We start from the raw sequence: 19,996 nt of genomic DNA on the forward strand, positions 1-19,996 counted from the left end.
AAAAAAAAAAAAAGAACCTTACTGATAATAAAGATTTCCCAATCCGCTGGAATGATAAGAATTGAACTCCTCCTAAGACCGAGTCTAAAGAATGAAAGAATGGGTTTGAGATGAAGTTTCTGATGAAGGGTAGAGATAGGACCAACTTCGATTTGGAATGTTCTTTGGGTAGACAGGGCGCTGCTCTTGTATGCATCAGTTGGTTTCAACCTTTAGCCTTCTCTTAAGCTCAACTCCTTTTCGTGAGAGAACCTTGTTCTCTATTGATAAAACCACTTGAGAAGGAGACCATCTATGTTTCTGACCTTTAAACCTAGCCAAATGAGTTCAACGACATTGCATAGCTTGATTCACGGTTCTCTGTTAATAAATGTTAAAGGGAGTGATTGATAGGATTACATGTGTAGATTAAATAAATAAAATTCCTTCACCATGCTCATATAACTAAAAAGAAGGACCTTGATTCTAACTACTCTATTCAGCATGTTTTAGGTTCTGAGACCCCATCTTCACACCTCTTTTACATATGTTGTTCTTGATCGTTTGCTTGAGGGCAAGCAAAGAATAAGTTTGGGGGAGTTGATATTTATATATTTTGTCTCTACTTAGCATGTATTTGTCATGCATTTAGCTAGGATAACTAGTTGTTTTGTATCAATTTCTAGCATCTTTTGTACAATTTGCATATTTAGGTAGTTCTTACATCATCCTTGCATATATTGTGCATTCCGGAGTATTTCATGTATCTAGGAGACATCAGGAACACATTGTCCGAGATGCTGTTCGAGTCACCATTCGAGTCCTCATCCTTCGAGTCGACCCAACACCATTCGAGTCCACGTCCTTCGAGTCGACCCAACACCATTCGAGTCCACCACTCTCGAGTCACCACTCGAGTCATCACTCGAGCCACCGGTCGAGGGATTCAGCTTTCGACGATTTCGCCAAAGTTATAGAGAATTGAATCATCTTTCCAATGCTGTTTTGTTCAAGCCAATCAGAAATATTCTTCAAAAGTTATCATCGTTTTAGTGGACACGTATACACCCAGCTCGAGCCACTCGTCATGCAACCACTCCACTCCGTTCGAGCCGTTCCATTCGAGTGAGATTTAGCTTTCGACGGCTTCACCAAAGTTGTAGGGAATTGAGTCATCTTTCATATGCCGTTTATGTGAAGCCAATCGGAAGTATGGTTCAAAAGTTATCATCGTTTTAGTGGATGCGTATACACCCAGCTCGAGTCGCTGCCCGTCGACTCGACCCTCCAGCTCGAGCTGCTGCCCTTCGACTCGACCCTCCAGCTCGAGCTGCTGCCTGTCGACTCGACCCTCCACCACTCGAGCCAACACCATCACCCAGTCGAGCCATCACTCGTTCGCACATGTCAGGAAAATGTTCCGTCTTACACGCTTCAGGAGATTCCCAAACCGACTCTTGATCTTGTCGTTTTAAGTTTTAGGGATTTACATGTTTTTACTATAAGTACGTTTTGTTAAGTCTTGGCAGAGACATCCTATCTTTTATCTCATTTTGTTCTTAAGGTTTTACATAGCCTCCAAAAACATTTTCAGACTTTGGATCCAGATATTTTTTAATTCATTGAGTTTTTGCACTTGATTTCTTCTAAAATGTTGTTCTTCTCATTTATATCTATCTACTATGCTTTGTTCAATGTTTTCTGGATTTGTATCTTTGGTGATGATTTCCGGATCTGAGTAGTGTTAAGGTTCTTAGGGATGGGATAGACTAGGTGGAGGATCTTAGGATGTAGGGTGTTTAAGTTAGATTTGTTTGATTCCCTTCTGGACTAGTGTTAGAATTACTAGTTTCTCTCTGATTAATTGGAACTAGGTTCGAGACATTTCCACACCCTAAAGGTATTTGATGAAATGTCTGACCAACTAGTGTCAGAGACTTACGTTCCTAGCCTAAGAGATTAGTTGTCTAGGATGTTTGTTGACTTGAATGAACTTGTTTTTCATGCCATGCTTGATCATGTTTCTCTAGCGAGAGCTAGGCATGGAAGTGGTTGAGTCTGAGTAGCTTTTGCCAAGAGATTGGATTAGCTAAGTTGTGATGTTCATTGTTAGGGATAGTTTGCTTGTCGTATGTTAAACACTCTGTAGACTAGGAGACTCCACCAACATCAATTACTCACATCCTTAGGACTTTTATCTTTTTGATTGATATTACATTCCTGAGACTGTTTCGTTTGTTCATGCTTAGAATCGTTTTCGGTTTCACTTATTCTTGTTTGCTTCTTGTCATACATTTTCGTTTCTAGTTCTGTGACTCATTTCCGTTTTGCATTATGATCACTCTAGGATTGTTAGACATAAAAACACTCTTTTTGAATTGGCTTAACTTGTGATTTCTTGATTGTATCTTGAGTGGTAGCAACATCCCATTTGGATTGACACCTTAAGTACTACAATTGCATAAGGTTAATTGAACCTACTAGGAGACACACAAAAATCTTAGTATCAACATACATAAATATGATATTAACTATATTAATACTTTCTATCTTTATATTTATTTTCAGAGTTGTCCAGAAGCATCTAGGCTAAGGTCCCATCCTTTGAAAGACATTCCTCTACTTGATCGTTTGTATGCTCGAGTCAATGTTTCGGTAAATGAGGGATGGCAACCTCGTGCCGGACCAAGTCAACTACATCCTGATCCACCGAGTCCATTGATACAAGTGAACGACTCGGATGAAGAAGTGACACCACTAGGACCGATTGGAAAATCGCGATCGATCACGTGGGAAAGGTAAAGATGTAGCTTCATCTTCTCGTAACGCGAACTCAACCAGATAAGTGGGATCGTCTCACAACCGCTCTCGAAGACCAAGGACGATTTTGGAAAGGTGGCCGTGAGACCTTTGAATCTCTAAATCCGTTTAGTTGTGCCGTGTGTATGCAAAAGCTCACAAATATGACTCTTCTTAACCATGAAAGTGAGTTGTACTGGGCTGCAATTGTTTATCTTGCTTCAGATGAGAATGGTCGCCAAATCTTCATGTCGTTGCCAAAAGAAGAAGAGAAGATTAAATTTCTGGAGCGAAAGACTGGAAAATCTGATTGGGCAGCATGAATTAGGAAAATTTTATGGCGTTTAAAATTTATTTTGTTTTCTTGCTAATAATCGTGAATATCTTTCATGAATGCTTTGGGTTTTCTTTGTTTTCTAATAATAATCATGTCTTTCATGTTCTCTTTGTTTTCTAATAATAATTATGAATGTTTTACTAAATTTGTATTATAAAGTTAAGCTCATTTCTTCTTGTGCATTATTGTATACATCCATCTTTACTAGTCATACTACTTTGATGTTGCATGCGAGGCCAAAATGCATGATTGTTTTAAATTATATTTACTTTGATGTTACGTGATCGACATGCATGATTGTTTTTAAAATATTACCTAATTGTGTCACTACTTCTATCAACTAACNATGCATGATATTACTTTGGATCGTATTAACAATTTTTCCTTTTCTTTCTTTTTGCAGGAACTAACTATCTCTTACAACCAGAATTTGCTCAAAGTAATTGCTTTGTTGATCGAGAGTGAATGCTTGGATCCAAACAAGGATCGACAACTAATGAGAATTGATCGAGATCATGGATGGCGCCATACGATGCAAATGATAAATGGCCATGATCGAGAATGTTTCGAAACTCTATGAATGCATCAAGAAACTTTCCAACTATTATGTGGTACATTGAAGAAAGATTATGGACTACGAGATTGTCGAGAATGTGGATTAGAAGAAGCTGTTGCGATGTTTCTTGAAACTGTTGCACATGATGAAGTCCAACGAACAATTGCAACACATTATTAACGCAATCAAAAGACAGTAAATTGAAAGTTTCATGAAGTTTTGGAAGCACTGGTTCGCATGTCTCAAGATATTATAAAGCCTGAAGAAAACGAACTCCGATAGGTAAATCCCATTCTGTCAGCTGATAGAAGGTATTATCCTTTTTTTAGTGGTTGCATAGGAGTTCTTGATGGTACACATGTGGCAGTAAGAGTTGGAGGTGATAAGATAGAGAAGTATTGGAACTTACGGAAGCAACATCCTACCATAAACGTGCTTGCGATTTGTAACTTCAAAATGGAGTTTATATATACATATGTGGGAACACTAGGAAGGGCACACGATTCGAAGATATTGACATATTGTGCACAAAACGATGAATATTTTCCAACTCCACCTGAAGGAAGATATTATCTCGTTGATTCAAGATATCCTAATAGAAAAGGATATCTTTCTCCCTATCGTCGAACCCGATATCATCCGCATCAATGGCGAGGAGGACCACCTACAAGTGAGAATGAAATGTTTAATAAATGTCATTCCTCTCTGCGTTCTGTTGTTGAGCGAACATTCGGTGTATGGAAAGGAAAGTTTTCTATCATCCGGAATCCAGCATGCTATGATCTTCAAACGCATTGTAAGATTGTTGTAGCGACTATGACATTGCATAACTTCATACGAAGATCATCAAGAATTGATAAAGATCTTCAAAAGTACGAGCAAATGGAAAATGAAGAATTGAATTTCTTAGATTCTGATGACGTTGATGTTGAAACTCAAAGAAGGATTTACGTACCTATAGGTGATGCATATATGGCGGGTATTCGAAACAGCATTGCAGAGCATATTGGAAACAGCATTACGTACCTCTCTGACGTTGTTGCTCCCCTCTCCGCTTTGCCAATCCAGACTTACGTGTGCCAATGGTTCAGAACCTTTAAATGGCAGCAGAATTATAACAACGGCTTGATTCCACTAAGCGGTCCACGCTTTTGGCCTTCTACTGGTGGTGATGATGTGCATGCACCACCTCCCAAAGAGGGAGACTCTACTAAGGCAGCCAAGAAGAAGAAGAAGGGGGTTAATGAGTCGCCTACCAAGAAGAAACCAAAAGAGAAGAAAAGGATCATGCACTGTGGGATTTTTGGTGCAGCTGACCACAACCCATAGGTTCCATCAGAAGAAAAATGCAACACATGTTAGTATTCTGTTTTGGTTATGCATAATCATATGGTTTGATTTGTGTTGGCTCGGATGAGTCTGATTGTTGGTTTTAAATGTAGGCTACTCAAGGTGAACCTTCTCAAAGGACTTTGACTCAAGAGAACTAATGGTGTCGTCAAGGAGAAGTAAGAGTGGGAATAGAAGGATAATTGGCAATGGTATGAAAGAGAATCACAAGGAGGACTGGACTGTTTTTGTATGTATGACCTTATTGTGATTAACTCTTAATGATTTCTTTTTGGAACCTTATTGATGTCTTTTGGTCTTTTGGATCCTTATTGATGTCTTTTGTTATTGATGAACCTATGTAAGTGTCTTAGAACATAATATCAGTATTTTGTAACCATAACCATTGAACAACATCCATTAAAAGAACATAATTTGGTCATACAACCAAACATAAGATCATACACCCAACCAAACAAGATCATTACAACCTTAATGATGTTACACTAGCTCATCCTGCTATCTTAAATAGACCAAACATGATCATACAGCCAAAAACTATTACAACTATAATCATCTTCATCCTTGATCTCAGTTCTGATTTTGCATCTTCAACCCTCTGAAATAGCTCTTTCTCAAGCTCCATTTTCATCTTCTTCTCAATCTCCATTTCCATTTGTAGTTTTACAGTGTGAAGAGTCAAAGACTTTACCTCATCCAACAGTGCCTCATCGACCCACTTGAAGCAGTGGACATCATTCATAAGCTATCAAGCAGAAATCACAACAATGAGAAAAAAATTCAACGTATCAAAAAGGTGTATAGTCACATATGTACCTTCTTCGTAGCTGCATACCCACAGCGGAAGTATCGTCAACAAGGATTTGTCTCTGATTTCGAGTTTTTGGCGACGATCACTTCTCCACACCAACATCTCTTAGGCACGCCAACAACTTTACCTCGTCCTCTCTCTCGGACATTTGATGCACAACTCGAAGCTCCAGAGACATTGCTCATGATTCCCAAAACTTAATTTAAGAGAATTTGATTTTTTAGGGTTTATACATTCAATATTTGGGGATTTTCGTTTTAAGACGAAGAACATCAATCGGGTCAGATTGTTTTTTTTACTCGGGTTTTAAATTTGTTTCAAACCGGGTTAACGTGGGTTTCTACCTGGTTAAGTTCGTAAACCGTCGAAATCCAGATTAGGGGGAAATGGCATGAGAACTATCGTCTCGCGGGGAAATAGATTTACAATAGTTTATGGGGGGATCCACAGGACGAGATTTAAGTTCCGCGTATATGTGGTACGTGTTAGAATTAGCATAAGAGATTGAGAGTTTGGTGAGATTAGAGAGAAGATATTTCGTGTGAACACTAAGAATATCGAATAGAATAGGTTTCCATAGAATATCTTTTACAATATGAGGCTACAACCTTAAATAGGAGAGATCACTAAGGCACCTTCCTTTTACAAATAAGGAAATATATGATAGGGACATAAAGAGAGAAGGATGTCTTCCCAAAGCTGATAGCGACACCACCTTAATCAACTCCACATGTGATCTTTCCTTCTCTACATCTCCAACGGCTAGATAAGAAGCTTCTAGATCAATGTATGGGCCGAACCTCTTCTCTTCTCCTCTTGTCGTAGTGAACCCGACCTTATTGTGATATGGCCAGTACGGTCATCCGTATGGTACGGACATCCTCGGATAGACCTTGATTAATACACCCCCTCAAGCTTAGCCGGGTGCATTGGCTAAGCTTGGAACCCATAAAGCATCACCTCATTAAAAAAAACCTTAACATAGAAAACCTCATGGGACAAAACTATGTTAAGGGAAAAAGAGTGTGATGTCCACGAATTAGGGAAGTGCATCAAGGATGTGTGAGGTCTACAAGTCCAAGTTTGCTATGAATATATTCACAAACCTTAGGACATGCAGCCTTGGTGAAAATGCGGTACCAAGTCTGCTTCTTTGACTTCCATGTTACTAAGTTACCTCCAATGAAAGTACAGTACCCAGTTGTAGATCGCCGGTCTATAGTATCCCCGGTATATCTGTGTCACAGTAACCCACTATCTCCGTATTGGAGTTCTTGCCCATCTAAATGCCTTGACCCAGAGTTCCTTTTAGATAGCTCAGAATTCTTTCCACCATGTTCCACTGATACTTGGTCGGGGCCTTCATATGTTGACTTACCTGATTCACAACATAGTATATATCAGGTCGTGTAATGGTTAAATAAATCAACTTACCTACAAGTTGTCTATATCGGGTGACATCCTCATATGGCTCATCCATCGGTTCCCGCGGCTTTCCTTCCTTTGCCCGGATGCTCTCCCCCTTTTGCTTGAGCTGGTAGTCTTCATCGAGAGGAGTGAGGACGGGTTTAATACCAAGCTTCTCTATTTCAGCCAACAAATCAAGGGTATACTTCCTTTGTGAAAGAAACAAGCCCTCCAGAGAGCGACAAATTTCAATTCCTAGGAAGTATTTTAGCTCACCAAGATCCTTGATATCAAAAATAGATTTAAGGAATTACTTAGTGTCAGATATACCGTCCTTCTTGTCGCCGGTGATAATGATATCATCAACATAGATTAGCACCACGATAATGTCGAGATCGGTCTGAAGAGTAAAAAGTGTATGATCAGCCTCTAATCGCCGGAAGCCACAGTCTTTAAGGGTTGAGCTAAGTTTTTGGTACCAAGCGCGGGGAGATTGTTTGAGACCGTAGATAGCTTTGCGGAGTCGGAGAACCTTTCCCGGAGCAACGATGACTTCTAATCCTAGTGGTGGTGTCATATAGACTTCATCATCGAGTTCACTTTGAAGAAAAGCGTTTTTGACATCCATCTGCCACAGCTTCCATGATAGGTTAACTGCCAAAGAGAGTACGACTCAAACCGTGTGTAACTTAGCCACTGGAGCGAAAGTTTCCGTGTAGTCAGCACCATTGGTTTGAGTAAAACCCCGAGGAACCAAGCGAGCTTTATAGCGTTCAATGTCACCATTACTTAAGTACTTGATAGTGAAGACCCATTTGGAGCTAACTGCCTTTTTGCCTTTAGGAAGGTCAGCTTCGTCCCAAGTATGGTTACGGATCATTGCACCCGTTTCATCTTTAACAGCTCCTAACCATTCGTCGTCAGCCTGGGCCTCTTTGTAGGTTTGGGGAATCCAATGATCTTCAATTTTACCAAAGAATGCTTGGTGGTCACGAGATAGAAGCTCAAGCGAACAAACCGCTTGGATAGGATGAGCCACTTCTTGATTGTTGTAGTAGACCCGTTTGTCATTCCAAGTGGAGGGGTGAGACCGAATGCGTTCACTCCTGCGTAGAGGTTGGTGTGTAGGACCTTGGTCTGCTTGTGTGGTGACAGGATCGCCAGTAGCAGTCCCTTCATTTGAGTGTGAAGAATGTTGTTCAGGTTCGCCTATATCATTTTCCATGAATTCGCTTGTATCGATATGAGGTTCGACATCGCGTGTGGTGGGAAGAATAGGTTCTGTCTCTGCATGATGTGGTTCGGTTGGATTACTTCTCGGTTTTGAATGAGAGTTGCTGAGATGATCAAGTAGAAACCTTAAGCTAGCAGCTTGGTCATTGGGCGAATCCGAGAGATCTTTAAGACTGTTCCAATCCTTCTTGTCGAAATAGCCCACATTTTCCATGAATTTCACATCTCTAGAGACGTACAGACGACTTGTGGTTGGATCATAGCATTTATACCCTTTTTGTGTTGTGGAATACCCGATGAACATGCACTTGTTGCTCTTAGCATCGAGTTTACTCCGCTGTTCCCCCGACACTAAAACAAAGCAAACACAGCCAAACACGCGTAAGTGTTCCAAAGATGGTTTAAGTTTGTTTAGTACCTCAAATGGAGACAAATCATTGAGAACTTTCGTCGGTGTCCTATTGATGAGATAACATGCCGTCATGACTGCATCACCCCAAAATCTCTTAGTGACATTTGTGTGGAACATCATTGATCTTGCAACCTCCATAATATGTCGATTCTTCCTCTCGACCACACCATTTTGTTGGGGTGTGTATGGGCAGCTGGTTTGTCGTAAGATGTCATGCTTAGTAAGATGCTCTTTAAACTTGTGACTTGTGTACTCGCCCCCATTGTCTGATCTAAGTACCTTTATTTTAGCATTGAAGTGATTAGTAACATAATTTGGAAAGTTAACAAAGGCATCAAACACCCTATCTTTAGATGGTAATAAGGTATTCCAGGTATATTTAGATTTTTCATCAATGAATATCACAAAATACTTGTTATTATCCCTAGATAGGCATGGTGAAGTCCACACATCTGAATGCACTAAATCAAAACAATGCTCATAAATAGTATTAGATTTAGGGAAAATAGACTTGCAATGTTTTCCAAGAATACAAGACTCACAACTTGAGTTATCAAAAGAAACATTAGGCAACATTAATTCAAGAGCACGAGAGTGAGGATGGCCTAGCCTAGCATGCCACATAATATCCAAACTAGCAACAAAACAAGACTTAAAAGAAGTAGGTAAATTTGATAAGGTATTCTCTAGGACATAGAGGTCTCCACTAGCATTTCCTCCTCCAAGAACCTTTCCCGTCTTAATATCCAGAATCCTTGAGTGAAGCAATGGATCGGATGAGTGCCTCTAGGTCGGATTTCCTCACCACCTCGCCATATGACGCTGTCATAGCTGCTTCGTCACCTTGCTTAGATGAGCCCGTCCCTTTCTCGCATGTCGCCTCCTTGGAGAGGTTGGCTTTGAACTTTTGCCGGCTTGAGATGGGAATGAAGGATCCAACACTTATCCTTCATATGGCCCTTCTTCTTGCAGTGATCGCATATCCACACCTTTCTGTCTTCTTTTCTATACACTCCTTTGTTCGCCGTAGCAAGCTCTCCCTTTCCAGTAAAGAGATCTAGAGATCCCTGCTCTTTTTGAATTTGAGAACATACTTCGTCAAAGTTGGGAAGTTTGTCGGCTCTTAGGATATGCTTCAAGAGATCGTTGAAGGCTGGATTCAGAGTGAGAAGAATACCAAAGACTTTATCTTGCTCTTTCCTCTCATTAAGTATCACCAGATCTTGAGTACTCGGTCGTAGGGCTTCAAGTTCAGACCATAGTACTCTAAACTTGCCAAGATGCTTGGTAAATTCCAAGTCTTCTTGATTGAGGCTATTGATAGCTCGTTTGACTTCAAATACTCGAGTCAGATTCGAAACATTCCCATAGATGTTCTTGAGTGTCTCCCACAGTTCCTTATAGCCCTCTCGCAGTAAGAGTAGGCTTCGAGAATTGGAGCATCAAGAGAGTTTTGAAGAACGGACAGGACGACTTGGTCTTCTTGGAACCATTTTACCTCCTTTTCCGCTTCCTTTTCTTGTTCTTCCTCCTTGGAAGCACCTTTGTTTTCTCTTTTAGAGGGTTGTTTCGGGACATAGTCCACTTCAACATGGCTCCAGAGTCCTCTACCTCCAAGGGCAGTCCTTGTGGTTCTCGTCCACAACAGATAATTCGTTTCCTTGAGAACAACCGGAGTGACAATCGACTTAGCGTTTTCCATGGTCGGATCCATCGTATAGACCAAGAGATTACTTTAAAAGATTGGAAAATAAGATCTAGAGTAAGATGAGGTAGAAGATTGTGAGACTAGGATCGAAAAACTTGCTCTGATACCATATTAGAATTAGCGAAAGAGATTGAGAGTTTGGTGAGATTAGAGAGAAGATATTTCGTGTGAACACTAAGAATATCGAATAGAATAGGTTTCCATAGAATATCTTTTACAATATGAGACTACAACCTTAAATAGGAGAGATCACTAGGGCACCTTCCTTTTACAAATAAGGAAATATATGATAGGGACATAAAGAGAGAAGGATGTCTTCCCAAAGCTGATAGCGACACCACCTTAATCAACTCCACATGTGATCTTTCCTTCTCTACATCTCCAACGGCTAGATAAGAAGCTTCTAGATCAATGTATGGGCCGAACCTCTTCTCTTCTCCTATTGTCGTAGTGAACCCGGCCTTATTGTGATATGGCTAGTACGGTCATCCGTATGGTACGGACATCCTCATATAGACCTTGAATGATAGTACAATGCCATAGTTATAGGGGAGGGGAAATAGGACGTGTTTCCGTATATAAGCACACATAAACCTTACCAAACCACAAACCAAGTAATCGATTTACAGCATCAATTTTTCTCTACATACACATCACACAAGGTCATTCCCAGGACATACAACGCATGGACGCCTGAAACCATCTCTGAACTAGCTTTCTCTTTAGTATTTTTGTGTGTCTAGAACAGAAGTTTTACTAGACTAATCCATCCACATTCAATCAAACACTAACATATGAAACTAAATATTCAAAATCATAACAAAGGGATTTATAAGAGAGGCAGTATCTTAAACTTCACCACCATAAAACGAAAACTGACTAATTGGTTCTTCCAAAACAACCTAAACTTCCACTTTCTTACGATAAACGAATAGATAAAGCTTCTAATGTTAAGAGAATAAAGGCATGATCTTCACCCCAACTTGAGGCCAACTTAGTCCACAATCTCGACCATTGTACTTATATATCTTTGACTTTTAATTTCTGGTCAATAACGCACATACAGTTGGACAAAAATAACGTGTTGAAAAAAGGTTTACAAAAATAACGTACATTTTTTGAAACAAAAATGAAAATTGTTATTTTTCCTAAATAAGTTTCATAATAAACTAAAATATTTTTTAAACATGATAGAAAATAAACAAAAATACATGATGGAAAATTTTGAATTAAACCCTTCCGATACCATAAACAACAAAGTTCAAGAAAAAGAAGAAAAGGAAGAAAAATACGTTAAACCTCATTATAATTTTTTGTTTCATTTTAAGTGATATTTAAAGTTTTTACGTAAATAAAACTTAATATACTTCTCATTTAATTTACTTCTTTTACATAAAAAACCTTCAAATAAAATCTGTTACAATCAAAGATCTGTCTCTCTCAAGGGATCGATAGATGGTAAATTCGACAACGCTTACGGGATACATATACCACAACTTATTGCGACCACATGCATATGATATATGAGTATATGACTTTGTCAAAATCGTCAGCTCTGTAGTCGTCATTTTCCTTTTATTAATAGCTTACCAATGGCTTCTCTCAATCAGCACAACACAACATAAAACAAAACAAAGACCACGATGAACTCTTGTTCCGTCCGTCTCTTCATCTTTCCTGCCGTTATCTTTCTCCTGTGCTTAAGTTCCAATGAAGCTGCCACGTGTCATCCTGATGATGAGGCGGGTCTTTTAGCTTTCAAATTGGGTATAACTCAAGACCCTTCCGGCATTCTCAGCTCCTGGAAGGAAGGTACTGCTTGCTGTTCATGGTCCGGTGTCGGTTGTGTCACCAACCGCGTCACGGGACTCTCTCTCAGTGGACAATCTGATGTTAACGAAACCTATCTTTCCGGCACTATCTCGCCGTCATTGGCCAAACTCCAACACCTTGTAGGGTTTTACTTCACCGATCTTCGAAACATCACTGGTCCTTTCCCTCAATTCCTTTTCAAACTACCACAGCTACAGCAAGTCTACATCACAAATAACGGTCTCTCCGGTCCTCTTCCGGCTAACATTGGTGCGCTAAGCCAGTTAGTGGAATTAGGTCTCGACGGAAACCGGTTCACCGGTCCAATCCCGAGTTCGATTTCCAATTTAACCCGGTTATTTCAGCTCAACCTCGGAAATAATATGTTAACCGGAACTATACCCGTAGGGATTGCTAAACTCAACCTCCTATTATCACTCAACTTAGGCGGCAACCGTCTATCTGGAACCATACCCGATATTTTCAAATCCATGACGAAGCTCCAATCTCTAACCCTCTCCCGCAACGGATTCTCTGGGAGCCTTCCTCGGTCTATTGCATCACTCAAACCGGTTCTCTTGTTCCTCGACCTAAGCCAGAATAATCTCTCCGGGACGATCCCGATCTTTTTATCCAACTTCAAGGTACTCGACTCGTTGGATCTTTCGAGGAATAGGTTCTCAGGAGTCGTGCCAACGACTTTGGCCAATATGCCAAAGCTTTTCCATCTCAACCTTTCCCATAATTTTTTAAACGGCCCAGTCCCAGCCTTGAAGAACGTTGACGGCATCGCCACTTTAGATCTCTCATACAATCGATTTAACCTCAGAACGATACCGAAATGGGTGACTTCGTCTCCGTCCATCTACTCGTTGAAGCTGGTAAAATGCGGGATCAGTATGAGCTTTGACCATTGGAACCCTGTGAACCCAAACATATACTATTACGTCGATCTCTCAGAAAACGAGATCTCAGGAAGTCCAGCAAGGTTCTTGAACCAAGCACGTAACCTGTATGAGTTTCAAGCGTCAAGGAACAAACTTCGGTTCGACTTGGGGGAGCTGACGAATTTAAGTGAGCGACTAGAACTCCTGGATCTGTCAAAGAATATGGTATTTGGGAAGGTACCAACGACAGTGGCTACATTGCAGAAACTGAACTTGAGTTATAACCATCTTTGTGGAAAGCTTCCAGTGACTAAATTTCCGGCAAGCGCGTTCGTAAGTAACGACTGTCTTTGCGGCTCTCCACTTCCTCCTTGTAAAGCTTAAGGTGCAAGAAAACCATATTTTTGTATTTGGATTTGCTTTGACACGTAGCTCCAAAATAATATTTGTAATAATGAAAGTTAGCCACATGCGTGGGCATGTAACTATTATGGGAATAAAATTTTTATTTTAGCAGTTGTATGTTATGGCCTTATGGGTTTGGTTTTGGTGGTTTGTGTCTAAACTTGTGGATAGATTTTGCTCCTTGTCTCTATAAAACAGATTTGAAAGATATCTACTAATACGATGTTCGAAAGGCTTCTATCTAGGCGTTTCAAAATCGTGTTTCCACCGACCCACATCGGAGAGAACGTTTGAGAAACTTGTTTCAAATTCTGTCAAAGACTTAGTAAACCAACCTAGTAATATTAATCAAAGCTATGCGACAAAGAGAGGCAGCATCTTAAACTTCAACACTAGTAAAACCAAAACTGACCAACTGATTCTTCAAAACCAATCTAAACTTCCACTTGCTTACGATAAATAAAAGTCATAAAGCTACTAATGTTAGATTACGCTAAGAGAATAAAGGCATAAATCTTATCAGCCCATATTGATGCCAACTTAGTCCACCCAGTCTATCTCATCGTACTTAGGCTTCATTGACTTTTAATTTGTAGTCAAATAACGTACATATTGTTAGACAAAAGTAAGGTGTAAGATAGACAAATATAATGTACGTACATGATGTTAGAATAAAAAATTTCGAAATGTCATTTCCATAACTAATTTTCATAAACTCCAATCTTGTTTATTATAAATATCCGAATTTTCTGAAATACATGTAGACCATTGCATGCTTTTTTTTTGTTAAAGAGACCATTACATGTTCCGAAGTAAACATTATCCAAATTAGAATATAAGAATTGAATTTAATAATCACCCGAATTTCCTGATCGCGTTCAATGCTAACTCTGGACGTGGATTGAGTACAGAAATATACCGCCTATATTGTAGCCCACGTACTCAGTCCACTGTCTGGATCATTACCTATAAATCTAAACATACATAATTTTTTTACTTATGTTTTTGTTCCGTATGAACTGCAGAAAGTTACAAAGACATAAAATAACATACGTAATTTTGTTACAAAAAGCAAAACTGTTATTAGTAAGTTTTGGTTTTGAATAAATACTACTTCAATATGATATAAAAATGAGAAAATGTTTGATTTGGCTGAACTTTATTTTTTAATTCTTTTTCTAAATAATTTTTAAAAAGAGCAGATGCAAACCAATAATTTTTCTTTGCATATAATTTAACATTTTATTTTAAAAAAAAAAGATAAATTGTTATTTTCGTAAGCGAATTTTTCGGTATTATATGGTTTCCACGACTTTACCTGCATTTTCTCTTTCACTTACCTACATCTTACGCAACAAAATCACTCGTTTAAATGAGTTGCTGTAACTGTAGGATCACGAAATGAACCTTGTCTCTAAGAGCAAGATAACGCGGCATTAGATAAAGGATCTATCTGTATATCACTTATTGCTGCCACATGCAAATGGATTGGTCCAAATTATTGACTTTGACTTTGTAGCTCTCAAGTCGTCTCTCTCCCTCTATAGATAAATCGCTACCAACCAACCAATTAGCATATCTCAATCCCACCGCACAACATCACCATGAACTCTTTCTCAGCCACTCTCTTTATTTTTTCCATCATTATCTTCCTACAGTGTTTAAGTTCCACCAAAGCTGCCACGTGTCATCCTGATGACGAGGCAAGTCTTTTAGCTTTCAAATCCGGTATAACTCAAGATCCTTCCGGCATGCTCAGCTCTTGGAAGAAAGGTACTTCTTGCTGCTCATGGAAGGGTGTCATTTGCCTCAACAGCGACCGCGTCACCATACTTGAACTAGTCGGGTTTCTCAAAAAACCCGAACGTTCCCTCTCTGGCACTCTCTCTCCCTCGTTGGCCAAACTCAAACACCTCAACGTGATTAGCTTAGGAGATCATGGGAACATAACTGGATCTTTTCCAAAATTTCTTCTCCAATTACCAAAGCTAAGGTACGTTGACATCCAAAACAACCGTCTCTCCGGTCCTCTTCCGGCCAACATCGGCGTGTTGAGCATGTTGGAAGAAATCTTTTTTAGTGGAAATAAATTCACCGGTTCGATCCCGAATTCGATATCAAATCTGACTCGTTTATCTTATCTCTTTTTGGGCGGTAATCTCCTAACCGGGACTATACCCTTTGAGATTGCTAAACTCAAGTTCTTGCAGAATCTGAATCTTGGTGGCAACCGCCTCTCTGGAACCATTCCAGATATTTTTGAATCCATGACATTGCTTAAATTTCTCGATCTTTCCCGAAACGGATTCTCCGGGGAGCTTCCTCCGTCCATTGTGTCAGTCGCACCAACACTCCTCGCCCTCGAACTGAGCCAGAACAATCTCTCGGGGACGATCCCGAGCTATATATCGAGATTCAACAGGCTCGAAAAATTGAATCTCTCCAAGAACCGTTTCTCAGGGGTTGTGCCGAAAGGTTTTGTAAATCTGACCAATCTTAACAATCTTGATCTCTCCCACAATCTTCTAACTGATCAGTTCCCTGAATTGATCATTAATACCATCGAATATCTTGATCTCTCGTACAACCAATTTCAACTAGAAACGATTCCAAAATGGGTGACTTCGTTGCCAAGCATCTTCTTGTTGAAGCTAGCAAAATGCGGGATCAAGATGAGTTTAGACAACTGGAAGCCAGCAGAACCCTTGTACTTCCATTACATTGATCTGTCGAGAAATGAGATCTCTGGGAGTCTAGAAAGGTTCTTGAACCAGACGGAGTACCTCCTGGAGTTGCGGGTGGCTGGAAACAAACTCAGATTCGATATGGGGAATTTGACGTTTCCGAGGACGCTAAAAACCCTTGATCTATCAAGGAACTTGGTATATGGGAAGGTGCCTGCTACGGTGGCTGGTCTGCAAAGACTAAACATAAGTCAAAACCATCTTTGCGGAGAACTTCCCACGACAAAGTTTCCGGCTAGCGCGTTTGCTGGTAACGATTGTCTCTGTGGCTCTCCACTTTCTCCTTGTAAAGTTTAGCTGCAAGAAAACTACAATTTTCAATTTGGATACTTTGACGTAGTTCCAACTAAGAGTTGTAATGATAATAACTAAAGTTGCTTGATATGATAAAGCGTAATTACAACGATACATATAATATATATAGAGTGCTGTAAAAACATCATTAATAATTTGATTTCAAATTAAAAATTGTTGGGGCTGTTAAAAAAAATATGTTTGTAGAGTAACTGATTCGTCATTCCTTAGTTTAATGTTATCACATACTCTCATTGTTTTACAAAAAGTATGTAATTCATTTCACACAAATTTAGAAAATATTAAAATACGTATTTATTTATTTAAAAAATGGTTTATAGGTTAACTAGGTGTTCTAGGCGCTGGGTCACTACCCATATACCGCTTAGCACTTTCTTGAACACTGATTATAATATATTAAATTGAAGTAGTTTTTAGATAAAAATGTTTTTTTAGGTAACTTTTTTTTTAGTGTTCTAATGAAACCACCTTTAATTTGTATAACAGATTACAATAATCTAAATGTTTTAGTTAACAATTTTTTTTGTTAATATTGTGGGCCTTTTTAATATATTGGTATGAGAGTTAAAGGATTATTTGGGGTTTTTTTTGTCAAAATTAGAAATTAGAAATAAGAAGTAAAACATTTGGGTTTAATATGGGTCTTTCAAGTGTTATGAACAAATAAATTAGAAACTGCTTAGTGGATAAGTGTTTTAGAATATGCCCAAAAAATTAAAGAATGAGTTGCTGATGTGGCAGCACCAAAAGTGAGGAAAGGTAACTTTATATATATATATTTAGTTCTAGATTAAAAGTAAAATTAGGAAATTTAAAATAAAAGATACATAAGAAATGTACAATGACATTCTTTGGGTAACAAAAATAAAACCCTAGAATAACATTCTTTATGAAAAAGATAGAGTAATAATTAACAGAATTACGTGATGATACATAGTAGAAAACTGTGATTTTTGATATTTTCTAATTATTCATTGGTAAATAAAAATATTACTTCAACTTGAAAAATGAGTATTATGATAAATAAGAAAAGAGAAAATCCAGTAAAAAACTTTTAAGATGATTACCAATTCCAATTTAAACCTCAAAAATTAGAATTTGTACAACAATTTTGTTATTTGAAACCTAAGATGGAGTTATTACATTACAGGTTAACTCTATAAAACACTTAAATTTATAGTATTTATATCTTTAATAATAATTAATAATCTGTAAAATTTAATATTATTATATGTAAAATTAAAAAATTGTTTCCTGATATATCACAACATTTTTAACAACAATCATAATCTAAAAATGAATTATGGACTGACTCTTCTCCGCAGCTTGTAGCCTCCTTGAAATAAGCGCCGGCTCTATGGTCACAACCACATCTCGAATCTTTAATTACTTGTGTTCTACGTACGCAACAACCATTGCATTATTAAACCAATACATAGTGAACAAAAATAGCAGGTTAATAGCTTAAAAAATATACAGGAGCGCTTACCAATGTCACTTCATGTTCATGGATTACTTACCAAGTCTGTAACATACTAACATGTGGTCATCAAGACATTTCAGTATAATACATAAATAGTATGCTCTGCCGTGTTTTTGAAGTCTGTCGGGGGAATGGAAAAATCGACCATGCTTATCGCCACTTATTATGGATACATGCACATGGATCGGTCAAAAATCGTCAACTTTTTTTGGTTAAAGATTATTTGACTTGACAAAAAGAAACGTGTTACAAGAACTAAAAAATGTAAAGAAAAAAAATGAAATGAGATCTCGAGAGTCAACACACTCTATTACTATTAATAGCTACCTATTGCTTCTCTCGATTGCACCACACAACACCACCATGAACACTCGATCCTTCACTCTTTCCATCTTTGCCGCAGTTCTCTTTCTTCAGTGTCTAAGCCCCACCAGAGCTGCCACGTGTCATCCTGATGATGAGGCGGGTCTTTTAGCTTTCAAATCGGGTATATCTCGAGATCGTCTGGGCATTCTAAGACAGTGGAAAAAAGGTACTAAATGTTGCTCCTGGATGGGTGTCATTTGCAACACCGGTGACCGCGTCACCAAACTGGAAATCAATGGATTTGGCATTCTTGGCCAAAGCGTCATCTCTGGCACAATCTCCCCGTCCCTGGCCAAACTTCAACACCTCGAGGGAGTTTACTTCAACTATCTTTTAAATGTCACTGGATCATTTCCTCAATTTCTTTTCAAATTACCAAATCTAAAGTACGTTGACTTCACAAATACTCGTCTCTCTGGTCCCCTTCCGGCTAACATCGGTGCGCTAAGCCAGTTGATAGAGTTAACTCTGGAGAAAAGCCAGTTCACTGGTCCGATCCCGACTTCCATATCTAACTTGACTAGGTTAAAATTGCTGAGACTCAGCGGAAACCGCATCTCCGGCACCATACCAGATGTTTTCAAATCTATGACGAAGCTTGTATCTCTTGATCTCTCTCGGAACCGATTCTTAGGAAATCTTCCTCCTTCGTTGGCATTGCTTTCATCAACTCTTGAGCTCCTTGACGTAAGCCAGAACATTCTCTCGGGGACGATCCCCAGCTTTTTTATCGCGACTTAAGGTGATTTCCACATTGGTTCTCTCGAAGAATCAGTTCTCGGGTGTTGTCCCAAAGAGTTTTGCCAATATGAAAAAACTCAATCATATTGATCTCTCACTAAATTTTCTAAGCGGTCCATTCCCTACAATGAAGATCGTTAAAGGTATCTTCTATCTTGATCTGTCATACAACCAATTCCACTTAACAACAATACCGGAATGGGTGACCTCATCGCAGTCTATCTACGGGTTGAAACTTGTAAAATGCGGGAACGACTGGAAGCCATCGAGACCACAATTTTACTTTTACATCGATCTGTCAGAAAACGAGATCACTGGGAGTCCAACATGGTTCCTAAACCAAGCAATAGATCTGGCCGACTTTCAGGCGTCAGGCAACAAACTCCGATTCGACCTGGGGAAGCTAAAATTTGGGGACTCATTGAGAATGTTGGATATATCAAGGAATTTGGTATTTGGGAAGGTGCCAGCGACCGTGGCTGGATTACAGACATTGAACGTGAGTCAAAATCATCTTTGCGGAAATCTTCCAGTGACAAAGTTTCCCGCCAGCGCGTTTGAAGGTAACGACTGTCTTTGCGGTTCACCACTTTCTCCATGTAAAGCTTAATTAGCAGCATGAAAACTACATATTTGTAGCCCCAAATAAGA

The 19,996-nt window shown here is 39.1% G+C and overlaps 2 protein-coding genes and 1 pseudogene across 2 annotated transcripts; all 3 read left to right on the forward strand.

Annotated features, from left to right (window-relative positions):
- Positions 12,148-13,810, forward strand: LOC104741948 (probable LRR receptor-like serine/threonine-protein kinase At4g36180). Its single transcript, XM_010462889.2, has one exon. The coding sequence runs from the start codon at positions 12,236-12,238 to the stop codon at positions 13,673-13,675; it is 1,440 nt and encodes a 479-aa protein (XP_010461191.1). The 5' UTR covers positions 12,148-12,235; the 3' UTR covers positions 13,676-13,810.
- LOC104741949 (leucine-rich repeat receptor protein kinase EMS1-like) lies at positions 15,209-16,859 on the forward strand. The gene has a single exon (XM_010462890.2). The coding sequence runs from the start codon at positions 15,301-15,303 to the stop codon at positions 16,735-16,737; it is 1,437 nt and encodes a 478-aa protein (XP_010461192.1). The 5' UTR covers positions 15,209-15,300; the 3' UTR covers positions 16,738-16,859.
- On the forward strand, positions 18,599-19,996 carry LOC104743755 (annotated as a pseudogene).

Source organism: Camelina sativa, chromosome 14, assembly GCF_000633955.1.
Source record: "Camelina sativa cultivar DH55 chromosome 14, Cs, whole genome shotgun sequence".
NCBI classification, from domain to species: Eukaryota; Viridiplantae; Streptophyta; class Magnoliopsida; order Brassicales; family Brassicaceae; genus Camelina; species Camelina sativa.

Bases quoted from the DNA above. Each gene is read 5' to 3' on its own strand.
- LOC104741949 (XM_010462890.2), top strand. From the start codon at position 15,301: ATGAACTCTTTCTCAGCCACTCTCTTTATTTTTTCCATCATTATCTTC.
- LOC104741948 (XM_010462889.2), top strand. From the start codon at position 12,236: ATGAACTCTTGTTCCGTCCGTCTCTTCATCTTTCCTGCCGTTATCTTT.